The 19,818-nt window shown below is 36.8% G+C and overlaps 1 protein-coding gene across 1 annotated transcript in view; it reads right to left on the bottom strand.

The window, feature by feature from the left end:
• The window catches only part of LOC107291521 (runt-related transcription factor 1), a gene marked incomplete at its 3' end in the record, with an annotated part of 45,731 nt that continues 25,913 nt past the window's right edge, over window positions 1-19,818 (bottom strand). The window contains 2 exon segments of the mRNA XM_015820525.1: window positions 1-68; window positions 12,701-12,805. Coding sequence (XP_015676011.1) covers window positions 1-68; window positions 12,701-12,805 — 173 coding nt within the window.

Below are 19,818 nucleotides of genomic sequence, written 5' to 3'. Positions count from 1 at the left end.
TTCACTCAGGCGCTCTGAAAAGGACAAACTTCCAGTCTTTGTCTGCTCGTCCAGTTTCTGACGATGTCCTATTGTGGAAACATTGTGGGTGGAGAGAGAAAAGGAGAAATTGTTTTATTGACATACACAACCTGAGGCTGTATGTAATTATCCATTACAGGACTTAGAAAACCAATGGTCTGTTCCATATTACATAGGCATGATATCAAACAGTCTAACTAAAATCCTACATTTCAATGGAAGTAAGACTAATTTCAGCTAGATTGGAGCAGAAACCTTGATCCCCTGGAGAAATGCATACATAACTGTACTAGTTCACATGGTACATTATAATAGGGTCTGACAAGGATTACACATGCCTACCATACTTAGCAGGTGATAACAGGCATTTTGTGATTAAAAAGGTAGTAAATTGTCACCTGAAATATGAGACTTTTATCTCTTATCCTCTCTATTAATTTATTTAGTCTTTGCTAAAGACTAAAGAAATAAAGTAATATACTTTATGGGATCCTTGTCTGTAATTGTTTTTTACTCCACGCCATTTTGTTTTAAATTTATTTACCATAGCTTATTAATCTTCATCAGGGTAGCTGGGGAAGACTACTATACTTCCAAGAGATAAGTCCCAGACAGGTTTTTTGTGAAGCTCACGAAAACATAATGGAGCTTGCTGATCCTTATGTGCAATAAATCCATTGTATCTTATTCTTTTGCCCATTAGAGTTTTAATTCAGATTTAAGACTGTATACAATAGGCTGCAAACAATTGCCTGTAAAAGTTAAGTATATTCTGCAGATCTGAGTTGCAAAAATCTAAACCTTCATTAGAATTACATAATTTTTTAACCCAATAGAGCTATTCTTTCACCCCCTCCTACAGATTTTTATGAAGATAAGAAGTTAGCAAAATTGAGAAAAAATGTACACTTAAAAGCAATGGCTAGTAACTGAAATTAAATTTTACAGTTTGTGCTGAAGTTTGAACAATTTATCTCTTCTTTGTTCTGCCAGACTCTTTGGCACAGTCTTAATAAGCTATCAATTATCTCTGGAATGAAAGGAAAGCAGGACATATCTAGAACCAGAAATGAATTCAATATTGCACCCTTTAGTTTATACAACTTCCATACTACTCTTCTAAAAAACAACAACAGCCCAGAGTCAAACTTTTCTTCTGATAATTTTGTAGTTCAAATGCAAATCATCTTCTATTTTCCAAAGCGCCTGAAGGCAGGACAAGAAGCAACAGGTGGAAACTAATCAAGGAGAGAAGCAATCTAGAACTAAGGAGAAGCTTCCTGACAGTGAGAACAATTAACCAGTGGAACAACCTGCCTCCAGAAGCGGTGAATGCTCCAACACTGGAAGTTTTTAAGAAGAGACTGGACAGCCATTTGTCTGAAATGGTATAGGGTTTCCTGCCTGAGCAGGGGGTTGGACTAGATGACCTTCAAGGTCCCTTCCAACTTTACTATTATTATTATCTTCTTTATGTACAGCATAACCAGAAACACAAATGTGAATATCAAGATTTGGGGCTCTTCATATAATTATTTGTATGTAAATATCTTTATTAATGTACAATCTGTGTACATATAGTTAACAATAAAAAAATAACTAGAGATTATTACCAGTGCTAGATGTTTGTGAAAGGGATGCATAACTTGATATTGTTGGGTTTCTATTTCCTAGCCCCATGGTGGCGAACCTATGGCACTCGTGCCACAGATGGCACGCAGAGCCCTTTCTGTGGACATGTGTGTCGTCGCCCCAGTCCTAGGCCTTCAGCTGGGTTTTATAAAACCTTTTCGCTTTAGACCTCCGCCGTGTGCAAAAAAAAAAAGGTTCAATTAATCAATCAATTTCAACTTCTTGCGGGGGGAAAAAAGATCTTGCAAAGTTGGAATCGATTGATTGAACTTTTTAGTCCCACCCAGTCTGCCGTTACCACCGCAGCCATGCCCACCCAATGGGCCACGCCCATCCAATGGGCCACGCCCATCCAATGGGCCACACCCTCCCGGTACCCGATGATACATCAGTGGGTTTTGGGTTGCAGTTTGGGCACTCGGTCTCTAAAAGGTTCGCCATCACTGTCCTAGCCTGTACATACTGTCTCCCTTCTTTTTGTCTGCAATCATCCATACAACACATGGAGCCTACCCAGCATAGAATACACTGTGGTTAAGGTATTTTTTAAAATACATGAAACACTTCTAAGTAATGGACTACTTGGCAACATTTTTCACAAAGGTCCTATGTCACTACATGTAAAGTGTATAGATGCGATATATATGTATTGATAATTTAATGCAAAAATTTGAACCACTTCCATATAATACAAACACTTTGTGATATTTCAGCCATTTAATAATAATAAATTAATTTGGGAGTTGATGGACCTCACACAAAGGTGTTGTAGCACCTTGTTGACTAGACTATCCCTTTAGTGCTTACTAATTTTTCTTCAGTTTGGAAGGGGTAAAATATTCTCTTTTAAATAGTAGTCTAGATGTAGAAACAATACTATTTTTTAAAAAATACCATATAAATCAGTAAAATATCCTTTGAACTCAGTTCCTAGTGGCTACATAGACATCTCCACTTTTTTTTTGCAGCTAGTTTGCTATAGCCTGGTTCCAAGAAGTTGTCTAGTGTCATCTGTGGTAAAAATAACATGAATGCAATTTAAGTCAATTGTGATAATGAAATATTCTCCAATATAGATACATACAGAACTTTGTTTTCTAAAATAACCATCTGAAATAAAAAAAACCTGCATTCTAAATACTGTAAGCTTTGTTACAGCACCTATAAAACACCTCTATCCTAATCTGTTCCCCTCCAAATTAGGTATTCTGAAAAATTAAAAAAAAAAGCTTATTCAGTTTATAAATTCCAAGAAGAATGCCTCATGTAATGTAGTGGTTAAGGTATCTGAGGGGTCACTTTCTCTCAGCTTGGCCTACTTCAAGGGTTGCTGTTGTAGGGATTAAACCCCATGTAAGCTGCCTTGAGGTAGATAGACTGTAAAAGATGGGCTGTAACATTAAAAAACAAATAGCCATGAATAAGAACTGATTCACTAAAATAAAAGTTGTGCATTCACTTGTCAGAGTTGTGTTAGTAGGCCTTGGAAATGTCTAAAAACAAGTATTTACTTGACAGTTAAACTAATTTCCAAAATGATCTCTCTCTCTCTCTCTCTCTCTCTCTTTCATATACAGTACGTAAAAGTTTTTACCTAAAGGAAATATTAAAGCCAATCAAATTTATGTATATGTTGTATCCCCTTATTCTACTCACTAATTGTACAGCTACAAAAATAAAATAAGACAATAAAAAACGATCTGTTAAGACAACACTAAAATTCCGTCTGAAGGAAACTGTTTCCTTTTCAGCTTCTATCTATCCCATTTCCAATGTTCAGAGTTTGGTCATCCTCTCTTCTTGGAGAGCTCCCAAACTCAGTACTACACACACATAAAAAAAAAGACCTGTCTAATTGCATTTTCCTCCTTCTCTTAGAAACCATCTGGAGAAATAAATTTCTAGGCAGACCTATAAGCTTTGCTCTGCACACAAACTCTGATAATCCATTCTGGAGTTCTCCCTGCAGGCTATTAGCCAAAATGCTACATATTTTATATCAGCAAAGTACTATATCATCCATAACATTACCGGTTTATTGCCAGTAAGAATTTCCACACCATCATTTTCTTTCCCCAAACTTTGGAAAGCTGTTTGTCATCAACCCTAACCTGAACTGCAGAGCGCGAGGAGCCAAATTCACAGCTCCACTAACGCAGCTGCAGGTTCTATAGCATCAAAAATCCCCTTACATTTTTTTTCCTACTCAAAACAACAACACCCCAGCATCCACTGATTTGGGTGCACTGAGTGGCCATCAGAGCTATCAGCCTTTACAGGAACTCAAGCTCAGGAATTACGAGGAGAGGTGCAGCAAGATTTCTCTCCACAGAGCCACAGCATTGTAAAACAAAACAAAATAATACAAAACAGGAGGCAAAGATTTCCTTTACATCAGTGTCAATACAAAGCAGCTCACTTGTCCACCTCTGGAGGTCTCGGAGCAGAAGGTGCTCTCAAACTAGTAAAGAATCCCCATGTAGAAATGCCCATAACAGAAGTCATAACAGTAGTGCTAGCATCAACAAAGGATTGAGGTAAGACAGAAAACACAAAACCTTCTGTAATCTGCAGGCGCACGTAAACACATGAAATAAATTCCAGCATGCAGAATTTATGCAGCTACCCCTAGTAACGTAACAGAAGTACTTTATTTCCTGCCTTTGAGGGGTTAAAAAAAAGTTACTAACCAAACTGTGTTAAATCAACAGGCACTCTAGCAATGAAAAGATCCTCTATTCCTTTGCTCATGCATGCCCTGAGTCATCAAAACTTTGCTTAACAAATGGGATGGTGGGAAGAAAAAGTAGATTTTTCTTTTGCTTGAATGTTTACCCTTACAACATGAACCAAAATAACCTTGTGATAAAACTAGTGACCTTTCATTTCTTTGAAATAAATGTATTTACATTTAAAGTCTAGAGTGGGTTGTTTAAGAAAAAGAATTTTCAATCTTTTCACTGTTCAAACACTTCATTAGAGACAAGCAAGACTTCAATTTTATTCATTTTCTCCCTGTCTTTAATGGTTCTGTTTAATCTTAAGCAATATTATACTTTCCCCTGCCCTTTTCTTTCCAGCTGCAAGGAGATATATAGTAAGCTACTATGTAGTGTTTTTAAAGCAGAGCGTCAGAGGAGTTTCCAAACAGCTTACAGGCAGGTTATTCTTCCCGTTATTATTTTTTTTGGCTTCATATGAACAGCACAGAAGGAGTCAACTAGTATTAATTTTCAACGGTGAGGTGGTGTGGTCAACCCAAACTCTCAGTAGCAAGATTGAAAAGACAGGGTCAATGAGTAACAAAAACCAGTCCAGAATGCCATGCATGGGATGAACCATATGTTTTCTATTTTGTCGATACAAAAATATTATTCTTTACTAACTTGTCTTAGAAAATCTGGTGAAACCATTTCTCTTACGTTCAAAACTGAAATTGCAGATGATGATCCATAAAACCTTCTGCAGGCAGCCAACCTAACTAGAAGAAAATTACTTTCATTTCCAGTTTCATTACCACAATTTCCATTGAGTTCCTAATATCACCATTTATGTGCTATGTCAGTTCTTGAAGATGGCAGTTTTGGTAATTTACATTTTACTAGACACTGCAAAGCTTAAGCCTTTGTAATACAATACTCTGTCTAGAGTTATCATCCTGAAGAATTCTTGCCACAGTATAATTATTGATTCAATAAAAGAGGATTTTATAATTATTTAATTTGAAAATCTGTCAGAAGAATCAATTCGTAAACTGCATATCTTTGATCTAGATACTAAAGAGATGCAGATGTGCCTGCATAACTAATTTGTTCAGCATACAATCTGAGCATACAATAGATTCTTATCTAAAATCAAGACAGTCAATTCTTTTAAGCAAAGCAGCTTCTGAATGCTCAGTCATCCTTAGGGTTATGGTGTACTTTACATCTGGAATAGAATATGTGTGTTCATGAACATGTGGTGATAGCAAGGCAAAATATATCTTATTCGAATGAATGAACCTGTATATATATCACATACAGTATCTGTTTTATTAGAGCTTTATCTAAATCTCAATGTGTAATTCTGCAATGTTTAAAATTTACTGACCATTTTCTCATTGTTCATTGAAAGACGTATGCTGTACATTGCAAAAAAAGAATAGGCTAATTGATAAAAACTCATTAGACAGGAGCTGGCAAAAAAGGGAATAAAAGTCTTAAATCCTGCAAAGTATGCCTTTTATATATGTTTTAGCTATGTCTTCAAATGTGGCTGTATTAAATAAAACCAAAAAAGTGGGATGGATGGATGGATGGATGGATGGATGGAAGGAAGGAAGGAAGGATGGAAAGCCAACCATTGTCCTTGACATTCTGTATTCCTTATTATAATTTACTAAATTCCACTGGCTAAAGGTGAGCTTGAACTGGATTTTTGCCATGATTTGGAAGCACTGCTATGCTGCACAGATCCAACTTAAATATACAAAGTTTGAAAACATCTTAAGCACAGCATGGAGGGACAATTTAATTAAGTTTGCTGCAATTTCTGTCTGAAAAGCACATCAGATCAACAAAATAGGTGAGCAATTTGGGCCTAGAAAGATTCCCCTTTTCATCTAGATTACATCTTCTGATCATACTAAACAGGGCTTATTGGAAAATGCAAGCATTTCCCCCCCCTAGCGCTCAATTTCTATAGGCATGTAATCTTTCTTATGCCTCTCATAGGGCCTAAAAAAAACTTACAATGAGATTATGAAAATACATCTCCCTTGCTAGCTGTACAGGCTTTATAATCTTACATCTTTCTAATCTTCCCTACCCACTGCAACCCTTACCCATTTACTACCACAACGTTTCTTTGTCTCCAGTTCTTAGATCCTCACCTATAAAGATTGGCTTTTGATTCGCTGGCTGCCAGCCAAATAACTCTAGAAACAAAAAAGACTTTTTGTTGTTATTGTTCTGCTACAGTAACTTACTCAAAAATGGGAGGTGCAGTCTCAGGAAAGGACTTAAAGAGTATTAGGCTAATGCACACTATGACATGCATTACTCTCTATGTTAACTGCAAGATTGCTCCCTATGTTAACTGCAATAGGTAGAAACAATAAAGGCAGAAATATTGTATTGCTAAACTGCAGAACTGGTATAAAGCAGGAAAACAAGCTTTCTGAATTTAATTCATACATTCATTTACACTTACATCCATGCCAGTCATAATTTTTCATTTTTCTTTCATTTCTGCAACATTTTAGTTCATTCACACTTCCATACTGCAGACAGCCCAGGGAAAGGAAAATATCTGTGCAACTTTCTGTATTTGTCAGTTGACGTTTCTAGGCACTTTATTTAGTATTTTCAGTTAGTGTCACCTTGAAAAGCTTATCAGATACGTGTGATGAGGAAGAGGGTACTCAAATGAGGAAACATAACTAAACCCTGTTTTAATAATACAAAGTTGACAGCTTGCATGAAGAAAAGAAAAGCATGGGTCAATTGTTGCCTCCCATTTTTAAACTCCACTTTCCTTTATATAAGAAAAAATATTTCACTCTCCTCCTTTCTATTATGCTTGTTCTGTTATTTTCATTATTAAATATAGTTTGGAAAAGTAGAGTCTAAGTCAGGGATCTTCAAACGTGGCCCTTTTATGACTTGTGGACTTCAACTCCCAGAATTCCTCAGGCAGCATGCATGGCTGAGGAATTCTGGGAATTGAAGTCCACAAGTCATAAAAGGGCCAAGTTTGAAGACCCCTGGTCTAAGTGATGAGAACAAACTGAAATGAGGGCTTCAGCTTTTAGATAAAGAACAAGGTAGGATGTCCTCGGGAAAATGGCAACATTAATCTATAATAATAATAATAATAATAATAATAATAATAATAATAGTAGTAGTAGTAGTAGTAATAATAGTAGTAGTAATAATAGTAGTAATAGCAGTAGTTAATAATAATAATAATAATAATAATAATAATAATAATAATAATAATAATAATAATAATAATTTGGAAGGGACCTTGGAGGTCATCTAGTCCAACCCCCTGCTCAGGCAGGAAACCCTATACCATTTCAGTCAAATGGCTCTCCAGTCTCTTCTTAAAAACTTCCAATGTTGGAGCATTCACAACTTCTGGAGGCAGGTTGTTCCACTGGTTAATTGTTCTAACTGTCAGGAAATTTCTTCTTAGTTCTAGGTTGCTTCTCTCCTTGATTAGTTTCCATCTATTGCTTCTTGTCCTGCCCTCAGGTGCTTTGGAGAATAGCTTGACTCCCTCTGAGATATTGGAACACTGCTATCATGTCACCCCTAGTCCTTCTCTTCATTAAACTAGACATACCCAATTCCAGCAACCGTTCTTCATGTGTTTTACCCTCCAGTCCCCTAATCATCTTTGTTGCTCTTCTTTGTACTCTTGTTAGAGTCTCAACATCTTTTTTACATCGTGGTGACGAAAACTGGATGCAGTATTCCAAGTATGCAGTATTACCAAGGCATTGTAAATGGTATTAACACTTCATGTGATCCTGATTCTATCCCTCTGTTAATGCAGTCTAGCACTGTGTTGGCTTTTTTGGCAGCCGCAGCAAACTGCTGGCTCATATTTAAGTGATTGTCCACTAGGACTCCAAGATCCCTCTCACAGTTGCTACTACTGAGCAAGATACCACCTATACTGTACCTGTGCATTTGGTTTTTCTTGCCTAAATGTAGAACCTTACTTTTTTCACCATTGAATTTCATTTTGTTAGATAGTGCCCATTGTTCAAGTCTGACAAGATCCTCCTGTATCTTAAGCCTATCTTCTGGAGTGTTGGCTATTCCTGCCAGCTTGGTATCATCTGCAAATTTGATCGATCTACCCCCCGAGATCCGGACGATTCCGGATCTCTTAACCTTCCGCCGCGCCCTCAAGACATGGCTTTTTCAACAAGCGGGCCTGACCTAGGGTGAGTTTTAAATAGGGACAATTTTTAAACGATTTTAAAGAGCCACAGCTACCAATATTTGGGTTTTAATTGGTTTTTAGCAGGGGAAATTTTTTTGTACGATGTTTTAATATGCTGTGAGCCGCCCTGAGTCCCATGGGGAGAAGGGCGGCATATAAATTGTGTCAAATAAATAAATAAATAAATAAATAAATAAATATCCCCTCTATAGATGAAAATATTGTGGATTTTACTAAATTCTGTCCCAAGGATAGGGTGGTCTATAAATTAAAACAAACAACGTTTTCCCCAATGTATGATCAGCTTGAGATCCAAATGCTAGTTATTTTTATCTCTAAAAGGACATCTATAAAATTATATTCAGTTCAGAATCTGCATATACACTCATATGCTACATGCCGGATTTCTTTCTCATAACTGTTTTTCCACTATTCTTATGATGAAGAGTTTTAGAATTGTGCTGATTAAAATAATCAATGATACAAAATATATTTTAGTAATTGAGGGATGCTGTAATTGGAATCAGTGGGAGAAATAGCTAAATGAACCATGTACATCTGATAGATTTCTTGATTTAGGAGGTCATTTTCTTCAAAATATTAATCATAGAAAAGTTTTCTCTATTGAGAGAAAAGTAGCTCCATAACTTTACTACCATGGAAAATAATGTCATTCTGACAATTTCTCCAGATCATGCATCCTGTTGGAATGAATTTAAGTTTGAAATGTTTTCAAAATGTACTTACATTGAGAAAAAAGAATGCCATGGGAGAGCTTCTATTAATTTTACATAAAAACTACTTTTTCTACTACCTAAATTACATTTTGAAACATACTTCAATTTGGGGAGGAAGGAGACAAATGCATCTATTTTAAGGTTGTTTATATAGGCTGATGTGTTTCACACTTGAAAGGAAGATATTGGGGTTAATTTGCCAGTACAAATTGGGCCCAGCAAAGATATGCCCCTAGTGTGATTCAGAAATTACTTCTCCCCCAGAACAACTACAGATGTAGAAAAGTTCCTATTTTACATCATCAGTATAATTTTATTATTATGTTTATTATCTCTAAGATACTTTTTAAGAAAAAAACTACTGAAATCCTGCACTTACTTCAGGTTACCAATTTTGTTCCTGAGATCTATTACTATATATTTTAAGATAATTCTTTCAAATGATACTAGATGATTTACAACAAAAGAAGACTGTGGGCATGAGAATTACCAGACAAGTAAGTACATGTTTATTTAGTTAATGCTATCTAGCTAGATATATAATTTTCTGAAATAGAAAAAGAATGCTCTGCTGCTAACACTTTTGCCCTTTATCCCAAACATTCAGAATAATGTTCAAAGAGGCAATCAATGTGCCCCTACTGTCCCAATAACAACTGAATGCAGGAACAATATACTATAGATAGGAAGAAGGTGCTCCCAAAATGAGCTGGATATATAATGAAAGAGAGGAAAGCAGGAAAGCATGTGCAAACACACGCACACACAAACAAACACAAACAGAGTTTGTGTAGATCAGCTTACAGATTCTCAAGATATTCCTGCATATGTGAACTTCTATATTTGTATAGAAAGTATGGGTAAGATTGGAGAAAATGTATTGATGCTCAAAGTTTTAAAAATAGGATCTTGATGTCACATAATCTAATAATAGTGTACATTCCAAACCGAAATGCAAATATGCATAGAAACTCATGCTGTGTATGAAAATAAATCACGTTGATTTAAAACTATTCATATAAACAATAAGAGATTATACAGTAGGAAACATAACTCTTATTTAATGCGGTGAAATTGCATGCATCAATTTTCGTGAGTAACAATTTCAATTTCTGTGTAGATTTGATTGATGGCTCTTTAATAGGCTTCCCCCCCCCTCACTGCAACAAAACTGTCAGGTAAGTTGGGTTAAGGAAGAATCAATGGTTTAAAATCACCGGTGAGCAGAGTGGCCACACGAGGACCCGCATACAGTCTCCTCAGACCAAGTACAATACTTTAACTACCACACCCGCTGGCTCTTCTGTTCTTAACTGTAATGTTGTCATTTCCATGAGCAACTACTTCTCTACTCCCCTCATTTTGACTTTTCTTAAGCTATAGTTGCAACCTCTGCCAAATGTGAGGGAGGAGTAAGCAAAGAAAACCACAAACCTCAACTTACAAGAAGATATTTTGATTCAAATACGAACATTCTACACTGAGGTTAATTACTGTCTTGGGTAATAACAAGGGAACATTGCACAGGCTCAGCAATGTATTGGCTGGATGGGGGGAAAGGGGTGTTCTAACACTGTGCTTATGTATTTTCTGGATGCATCCCTCGAGATATTATTTATTATTTACTCATTCTTAATTTGGCAGGCACGTCTGAGAAAATCTGTGCCTCAGCGGAATAAATTCCATCTGTCTCCTTGAAGTGCTGCCTGCCCTCAACAATTACTGTTTTCCTAACTTGCAGGAGAGACAATAAACTGCATATAAAAGCAACTGCATGTTTTCTGGCTCCCTCATCTCCTCCTTCAATTCTGTTCTATTTGCCAGCTTTAACGGGAGGACAAACGGGGCTATTTTGTTTCTAAAATTAAATTTCCTATGCAAAGCGAAAGCAAAATGAGCAGGAAATGCTGAATAATGCGCATGGCTTCTTTTATCCCACAACTTCAATTTTTTGCATGCAGTACAGAGTTTAGAGTAAAAAGTTTATCAGATTCCCCCCCCCCATTCAACAAGCTCCCACTATATTCTTCTCCATAGCAGTGACACATTTAGAACCTTGTAACAAGAATGCAACACCTTGGCCCCTCAGTCGTTGGTGGCTGACTGCCCTTGGAGACCCACACCGACTTGCTAAAAATTGCAATATTATATGTCAAGGAAGATGATCAAGCACATGAAGATTAATAGTGCAATTAGCAACGCACATATTTCTATTCCATTAAATATGATCCATTAAATTCACAGAGCCTTTCTTCCAGGTAATTGCGTATAGCCATATGTATAGCATTTACTAAGCCTAATTTAAACCCTTTACTGAACAGAACAAAATATTCTACTGTACAAAATTCTGTGACTAAAATCCTCATCCTATGTTCCCTCTTCACACAACTCACCATGAGACTGAGAACTAAGTGCGCGCCCTGACTTCACTTCCCTCACTCATCAGTACGCTTTGTCCCTAGTATGTATGCAGCATGTGTGTATTTAGTATGGAGCTTTCTCAAATCATGTAAGCTCTTACTATTTTTAGAGCTCTAATCTTTATTTCTGAACTAGACATTTGATGCCCTATTGGCTCATTGTTTCAGAGTAATTTACTTACGATCAAGGGTGGGCAAAAAAAAACAGTGGGAGCAAGAGTGTCTTCTGATTTCCTGCTGCCTTTCCCAATGAGTTTGATTGTGGAGCATTGGAATTTTTCCTTCCCTTCCCTTCCCTTCCCTTCCAGCAGGTAAATGGCTGCTGCTGGATGGAAGAGGGAGTAAGGGATTGCAAGACTAGCTGGAAAATGGTCACAGAACATTGAAAATGAAGATTGGGCGACTGTAGCAGCAGTCCAGCAATGCAACAGCAGCTAGTAGCACTGAAGCAGCCACCATTTCCCCAAATTAATTCCCTTGGGAGTCATGGGTCCTGGATTTTGGAGACATTCTATAAGTTATTCCTTCTGAGATACTTTGGTTCAAAAATTGTTGCCCTATGACAGGGGTGTCAAACTGCCGGCCCATGGGCCGGATGCATCATAGCAAAACCGCACCAACACCATTGCCAGCAATGGCAAAAAAAATCGCAATACGTCACAATACATCACGTGACGTTGCGAGTTTGACACCCCTGCCCTATGATGTACTGTTTTGCCCAGTTAAAGGTCATGACGAGAGTTTTAATTGTATATAAACAGATTACATGGATAGCCGAAATAACTACAGAACCCCCTAGATGTAGATATTCCCTTTCAAATATTGAGAGGCAAAAAGGCTGCTAATGGGCAAAAAATAGAGAGACAGGATCAACAGGCTCATCTCTATCTTCCCTTCACTGCATAAAGCTTGAATAATTGAAGAGAGCAACAGTGTTTTTTGATTACTTACTTCTTGGTTCTCGAGGTCCATCCACTGTTATCTTGATAGCTCTATGGTACGTGGCTACTTGTGGAGGATTTGTGAAGACTGTGATAGTCAATGTGAAGCTCTTCCCTGAAACAAGAAAGAAAAGTTTCTGTCATGTCTGATTATAATAAAGCATTCAGCACTCTTAATAAGCAGTGCACAAAATGTTCTTAATTCAGAGTAACTGGCTTGAAATCGAAATGGGCTCTTTCAGCCGCAGTTGACTATTCTAAATGGTCTTTTTCAAAATAACTCTTTGAGATTGGAACAGCATTGCAGCAACAAATTTTGCCCATCTCTAATGTTAATGCCTTTAAATAAGGGACTTTCCTGTGTTCCCATATACATTTGGCCTTCTGTTCTTATAACTCACACAAATATACCATACCTCTTAGCCACTTTTTGGGGTCTTGTTGGGGTTTGAAATCCCAACAGGAAATATGAAAGATAACAGGCTGGGAGCAATTTATTTATTCATTATTTGATTTAACTATTATCAAAAGTTAGATAAGGCACTTATTGCAGATTCAGGGTGATTGATACATTGTAAGACTTAAAATGAATGTTCACAATGATTTTTCCCCAATGTTAATTTATTACATTGCTATGTATGCAGACTTGGCCAGCAAGGTAAAGCTTAAAGTGTTAAGGCTGAATCCTTGCCCTGCAGTTCTATAGTATCGATGATAATACTATTTAATGCCTGATATTTTATTTGAAAATTAACATCACCATTATCTTTCAGGTCTATGCTTTATCTTAAACAAGAGTATCTTTTTCTGAATCATGCCCTAGCAATTAAAGATGTCCATTTTTGCATTTGCTCTTATTTGTCATTCACTGAAAATGGTTCCTAAGTAAACTGGTCATATCCCTTCCAATGCTAGAGACTAAGGAAAGGCTGCTTTTTTTAAGTGAAAATAAATTCCAACTCCCAATATCCTCAACATTGATTAATGATCATAATTTGCTGGAAAAATTATATCTAGCACCCTTGGCTTCTGCAAAAGTCTCACATATTTTCTTATTTTATATAATGAAATAAACTAATGCGATTTATCAGTTCGGGTCCAAAATTCAATCCTCATTAGCATTAGTATTATCAGTAACTAAAACTTCAAAAAGTATGCAATACCTCACAAACCATGCCCTAAAACATTTATGCAAATACAAAATTTCTCCCCATACCCCTGGCAACTGAAAAGCAGATTCTCAGTTCCTGCTATTCTGCTTTCTCTATAATTTCTTTCAGTGAAACAGGTCGTTGCTTGCAAAAATAAAGGAGAGAATGTAAGTTAAACAATAATACTGCAAATATAAATACCACAGAAAATAGATTTCAAGACATGTGGATGGTGCCTATTAGTGGTAATAACTTAAGATAGCAAAACCAGAGGTGCATATTTTTCTTTATGCATGATTACCAAGGACTACTCATTAACCACATGCTGGATAAATCACAAGACCACAAAACTTTAAATTTACATGTCAGTTTGATTTTTTTTTAGTTTTTTATGTCAGAGTCTAAGACCATTTCATTTTTAACTATGTCTAAATCTGATCACATAAGATCACATATTATGAAATTTTTGTTCACATTTACTAGAGTGACCTATTTAATAGCTGCTGAAGATCCCTACTCTTCTTTGGGAATTCTGCTTCAACTTAAAAAAGTTAGATCTCTGAAAGATTTATTTTAATATTTTAATTGTGGCAAATGCTGCAAATTAGACATATTTTGCACCATTCTACAATTTGTTCACAGAAAAACATGAAACATAAAAACAGAATTTCTTTCAAAATCTATATAAAATTACCAGAACGCTTAAGTTTAACAGACCACTATATATGTATATGAACAGACCAGAGTAGCTTCTGGCTACAGAATTAATTGTGTGGCATGCACAACTATGCCTTCTATCACTTAATTACATTTCCTGATTTCCAGTGTCTATTACTTGAGAGAACTATCTCATTCCTCCTAAAGGCAGGGCTGGTGATGCCAACAGAGGAACTTTTGTGAACTCTTTTAAAAATTCAGACAAGCTTATGCAGTTTTTTGTGAGTCTGTAAGAAATCTAAGGGCATTGACTTTTGATTCATTTGTAGAGAACCACAGAAACTACCTTGGAGAAAGAATGCAATAGAGGCAGTTAGCAAAACATGAATTAAGCCCAGGAAAGGAGGAAGAAATTAGAAAGAAGCTGAAAATGCTTGTGCTTTGACGCTCTTTGATCTAAGAGGAGGAAAAAAGGCAATGCTGTCAGTCTTTCAAGATTCTGTAACCCATATCGATGGTGTGCACCTGTTGTGCCCTTACTTGGATCTCAAGGCCCTGTGCCCCAGTCATCTCTCGTATGGATTACAACAATGTGCTCTACATGGGGCTACCCTTGAAGAGTATTTGGAAGCTGCAGCTAGTGCAAAATGCAGTGGCGCACACAATCCTGGGAGCCCCTAGGGCTGCACATATAATGCAGCAACTGTGTGAGCTGCATTGGCTTCCAGTTTGCTTCTGCATCCAGTTCAAAGTGTTGATTGCTACCTTTAAAGCTCTGCACGGCATGGATCCAGGGTATTTGAGGAGTTGTCTCTCCCCAAGGGGACTAATCCACCCCACTCATGCTAGTGGAAGAAGCCTGATATGGATCCCATCTACTAAGGGATTCTAGGAGTGAGAATGGGTGGCTTGCAGGCAGTGCCATTCTAGTTGTCAGGTCATCTCCTACACTAGTCACCTGTAGGAATGTATGGGTGTATTTTAGGAGAATGTGTTTACCCCAATTACTTCATATGCAATATGAGAATGCAGCCACTGGCTTCACAATACAGCTGGATAATTGTATAGAAGTACACTTGGGGGAAAAAAATCCAGTTGTTCAGTAACTTGCTTCCAAGTGAAAATGGACGGACCAGAAAATAATCTCTTATATTTCATGTCCTCATTTATAAGTGTATTCCAATTTATTTCTGAAAATTCTTACATCATCATTTAAGAGAGAGCCGGTTTGGTCTAGCCTAGAAATGGGAGATGGTGAGTTCTAGATCTGTCTTAGGCATGAAAGCCAGCTGGGTGACCTTGGGGCTGTCATTATCTGTAAGCCCTACTCATTTCACAGGGCTGTGGTGGTGGTGAAAATAGGAGGAGGAAGGAGTATTAGATATGTTATTTATAAAAAACAATAAAGGCAGGATATAAATTAAAAATGAAAATAAATATATGTTAACACATTTATTACACATCTTTATTTCTGAATATATTTTAATCTAAAGGTATGTATTTATTGATATATTTTATCCCAATACATGTAGATTTAATTTTGTTTTAGGCTAACAAACTTTTTTTAAAATAAAATGTTGCATTTGCAAAAATGCCAATTAATGCATCTTTTACAGAACTATGAAATCAAGGGACATTTTATTCACAAAACTGAAAGTTTATAAAGAGTTCCAAGGTAAGGTGTTTAAGCTAAGCTAAGAGTTACTTTTTAAAAGCATGTTTAGAAAAAAAGATTCAAGTATGCTTCTTTGATGGAAAGATAAACACACCTGGGCTTTGTTGTAGCTGTCAAGGGTTCTTCTTTTTTTCAAAAGTTAATTAACCCAGGAACAAAAAGGCAAAAGCCCAAGATTTTAACTAGCTCTTATAGAATACAGTATCAGAACATAAGAATCTGCATTACATCATTAGTCTGTGTAGGCCAACTTTATTTATTTATTTATTTATTTATTTATTTTTCAATCAATCAATCAATCAATCAACATTTATAGCCGCCCAACTCAGCCAAGAGCCCCTGGATGGCTTACAATACTAAAATAAAAAAATTAAATCAATAAAATATTAAATTTGGTTTAAGTTAAACCAAAAGCCAACATGGGTTTGTTAAAAACAGATCATGCCAGAAAATCTTATTGCATTCTTTGACAAAGGTGACAAAATTACTGGACTAAAGGATTGCTGTGGATATAATTTACTTGGATTCCAATAAGGCATTTGAAAAAGTAGACCACAACCTATTACTTGATAAGATAGAAAAAAGTGGGTTAGACAGCATCACCACCAAATGGATTTGTAACTGGCTGACCAGCTGCACTCAACGTGTAGTCCTCAATGGAAATACATCTACATGGAGGGAAATATGCAGTGGGGTACCGCAAGGTTCTGTTTTAGGCCCAGTACTCTTCAACATCTTCATCAATGATTTGGATGAGGGAATATATGGGGAACTCATCAGATTTGCAGATGACACCAAACTGGCAGGATTAGCCAACACCCCAGAAGATAGGCATAAGATACAGAAGGATCTTGACAGACTTGAATATCAGGCACTATTTAACAAAATGAAATTTAATGGTGAAAAAAGTAAGGTTCTACATTTAGGCAAGAAAAACAAAATTCACAGGTACAGTATAAATGGTACCTCAACAGTAGTAACTGTGAGAGGGATCTTGGAGTCCTAGTGGACAATCATTTAAAGTATGAGACAGCAGTGTGTTGCAGCTGCCAAAAAAAGCAACACAGTGCTAGGCTGCATTAACAGAGGGATAGAATCAAGATCATATGAAGTGTTAATACCACTTTATAATGCCTTGGTAAGACCATACTTGGAATACTGCATCCAGTTTTGGTCAACATGATGTAAAAAAGATGTTAAGACTCTAGAAAGAGTGCAGAGATGAGCAACAAAGATGATTAGGTGACTGGAGGCTAAAACACATGAAGAACGGTTGCTGGAATTGGGTATGTCTAGTTTAATGAAGAGAAGGACGAGGGGGGACATGATAGCAGTGTTCCAATATCTCAGAGGGAGTCAAGCTATTCTCCAAAGCACCTGAGGGCAGGACAAGAAGCAATGGATGGAAACTAATCAAGGAGAGAAGCAACCTAGAACTAAGAAGAAATTTCCTGACAGTTAGAACAATTAACCAGTGGAACAACCTGCCTCCAGAAGCTGTGAATGCTCCAACACTGGAAGTTTTTAAGAAGAGATTGGAAAACCATTTGTCTGAAATGGTATAGGGTTTCCTGCCTGAGTAGAGGGTTGGACTAGAAGACCTCCAAGTTCCCTTCCAACTCTGTTATTCTATATTCTGAATGAATAAATTACCAAAAAAAGTGTAGGTGTCAAAATTTATCCATCCATACTTGGCAAATCTGAGATTGAAATTAGGGCATCCTATAGGTAAATTTGTACTGTATTTTTGACTTAAACTCCATTCCCTTTTGTTGCCACCAAAAATCATAAGTTGAGCCCTTTTTCTATTCTCTTTTCTAACAGCACTAATGAAACAGGTTGTTTTTTGCATCTCTGTATCATTTTCACTGACAACCATTTGTGACAGTATCTTTTTTTAAATAAAACATTAAAATACTGGGCAGAATGGAGTAAAAAAAATGGAAATTTAGTTTTTATATTGTCTAGATAAATATTTCTAACTCCAAAGCAGGTAGTCCTTGACTTATGACCACAATTGAGCACAAAATTTCTGTTGCTAAGTGAGATGTGTTGTGAATTTTGCCCCATTGTATGATCTTTCTTGCCACAGTTGTTAAGTGGATTACTGCAGTTGTTAAGACAGCAACATGGTTGTTAAGTGAATCTGGCTTTCCATTGACTGCTTGTCAGAAAATCACAAAAGGTGATCATATGACTCCGGGACACTGCAACCGTCATAAATATGAGTCAGTTGCCAGTATCTGAATTTTGATCAGGTGACCATGGGGATGCTGCAGCAGTCAAATGTGTGAAAAAAAGATCATGTCACCTTTTTCAGTGCTGTTGTAACTTTGAGCTGTCACTAAATGAACTTGAGGACTATCTGTATTAGAAAAACTAAGGAAGCATCTAAGAATAAAAGACTTTTTAAAAAGCTTTAAGTCAGCAGAAAATAACATCTTGAGTTCTGGCTCCCACTGTAATTTAACTTATAAAGTGTATGGAGAATAACATGGAGAAAGAGCTTTTTCCAGTTTTCATGACATTTAAAGCTAAAGGCGTGGAGATTAAGGACTAAGAGAAATAAACATATTTCACACTGTTAAACTATGGAGTTGGTTGCCAGCAGTTGTGGGAATGGCATGCCATTTGGATGGTGAACTTCCCAAATGTATTAGCTAGCTATTATGCGACCTAGTTATGTGGACTGCATGGGCCTTTGGCATGATCCAGTAAGATCTTATGTTCTTTCAATTTTCTAAAGATAAAAAGAACAACTATTTTTGAACAAAGATAAGGAATTGTTTTATGATACAAGCATACATATTCTGTACTGTGAACAAACATATAAGGATGATCTATAAGAAATAACCATTTCCTTATTGTTTCTTAGCCTTCTTTTCAATCATTTCAAACTCAGCTAAATATTTAAGTGCACTCCTGAAATCTTGAAACTGCTACATTACTTGACTACCTGTGAGTTCAGTCTTTATAAGTGCTCTATTGTTCAATAACATTATGAGTGATTGTTGGCTTAACTAACTCAGACATTTTGCAACTTAGCTCCGGGGTACCACCCTTCCAAGTAATTTTTATTCTCTGTCCATCCATTTAATTTTTATTCCCTGAAGGATTACATTGTCAAGTACCATATGGGTAATCTCTACTTTCATATCTTCCCAGTCATACACCCACTATTTGTTTTTACGAAAGGCATAATGTATTATGAAATTCCTTTGCTTTGCATGTTCAGTTTTAGCTTCCTTTATATTCACTCACACACACACACACACACACACACACATTACTAGCATTAGAAGTAGTTATTTTAAAAAGGACTTGGCACATTTATTCTAAACTGAGAGTTATTTTTAAAAAGCAGATAAAGTATTCTAGCAGAATAGCTGCCACTGTTCTATTACAAATTGCTCCATTTATCTACAGCAGGGGTCCCCAAACTCTGGGGCCACGGCCCACTACTGGGCCGTGGCCTATTTGGAACTGGGGCCTATTTGGAACTGTGAGATGCAGGCCAGTTCACGCATGCAGCTCTACTCATGCGAGTGGTGCCCCCAAAGGATTCTCTTCTTTCTTGCGTAAGTGGAGTTGCACATGCATGAGCACCGGCCTCCTGCTCACACAGCCCAGTTCCCCTCTCCTCTC

Source organism: Protobothrops mucrosquamatus, unplaced genomic scaffold (genome assembly GCF_001527695.2).
Source record: "Protobothrops mucrosquamatus isolate PMUCROS unplaced genomic scaffold, P.Mucros_1.0 scaffold1136, whole genome shotgun sequence".
In the NCBI taxonomy this organism is placed as follows: Eukaryota; Metazoa; Chordata; class Lepidosauria; order Squamata; family Viperidae; genus Protobothrops; species Protobothrops mucrosquamatus.
The sequence above is the reverse complement of the archived record's forward strand: the minus strand, read 5'-3'. Positions and strand labels throughout refer to the sequence as shown.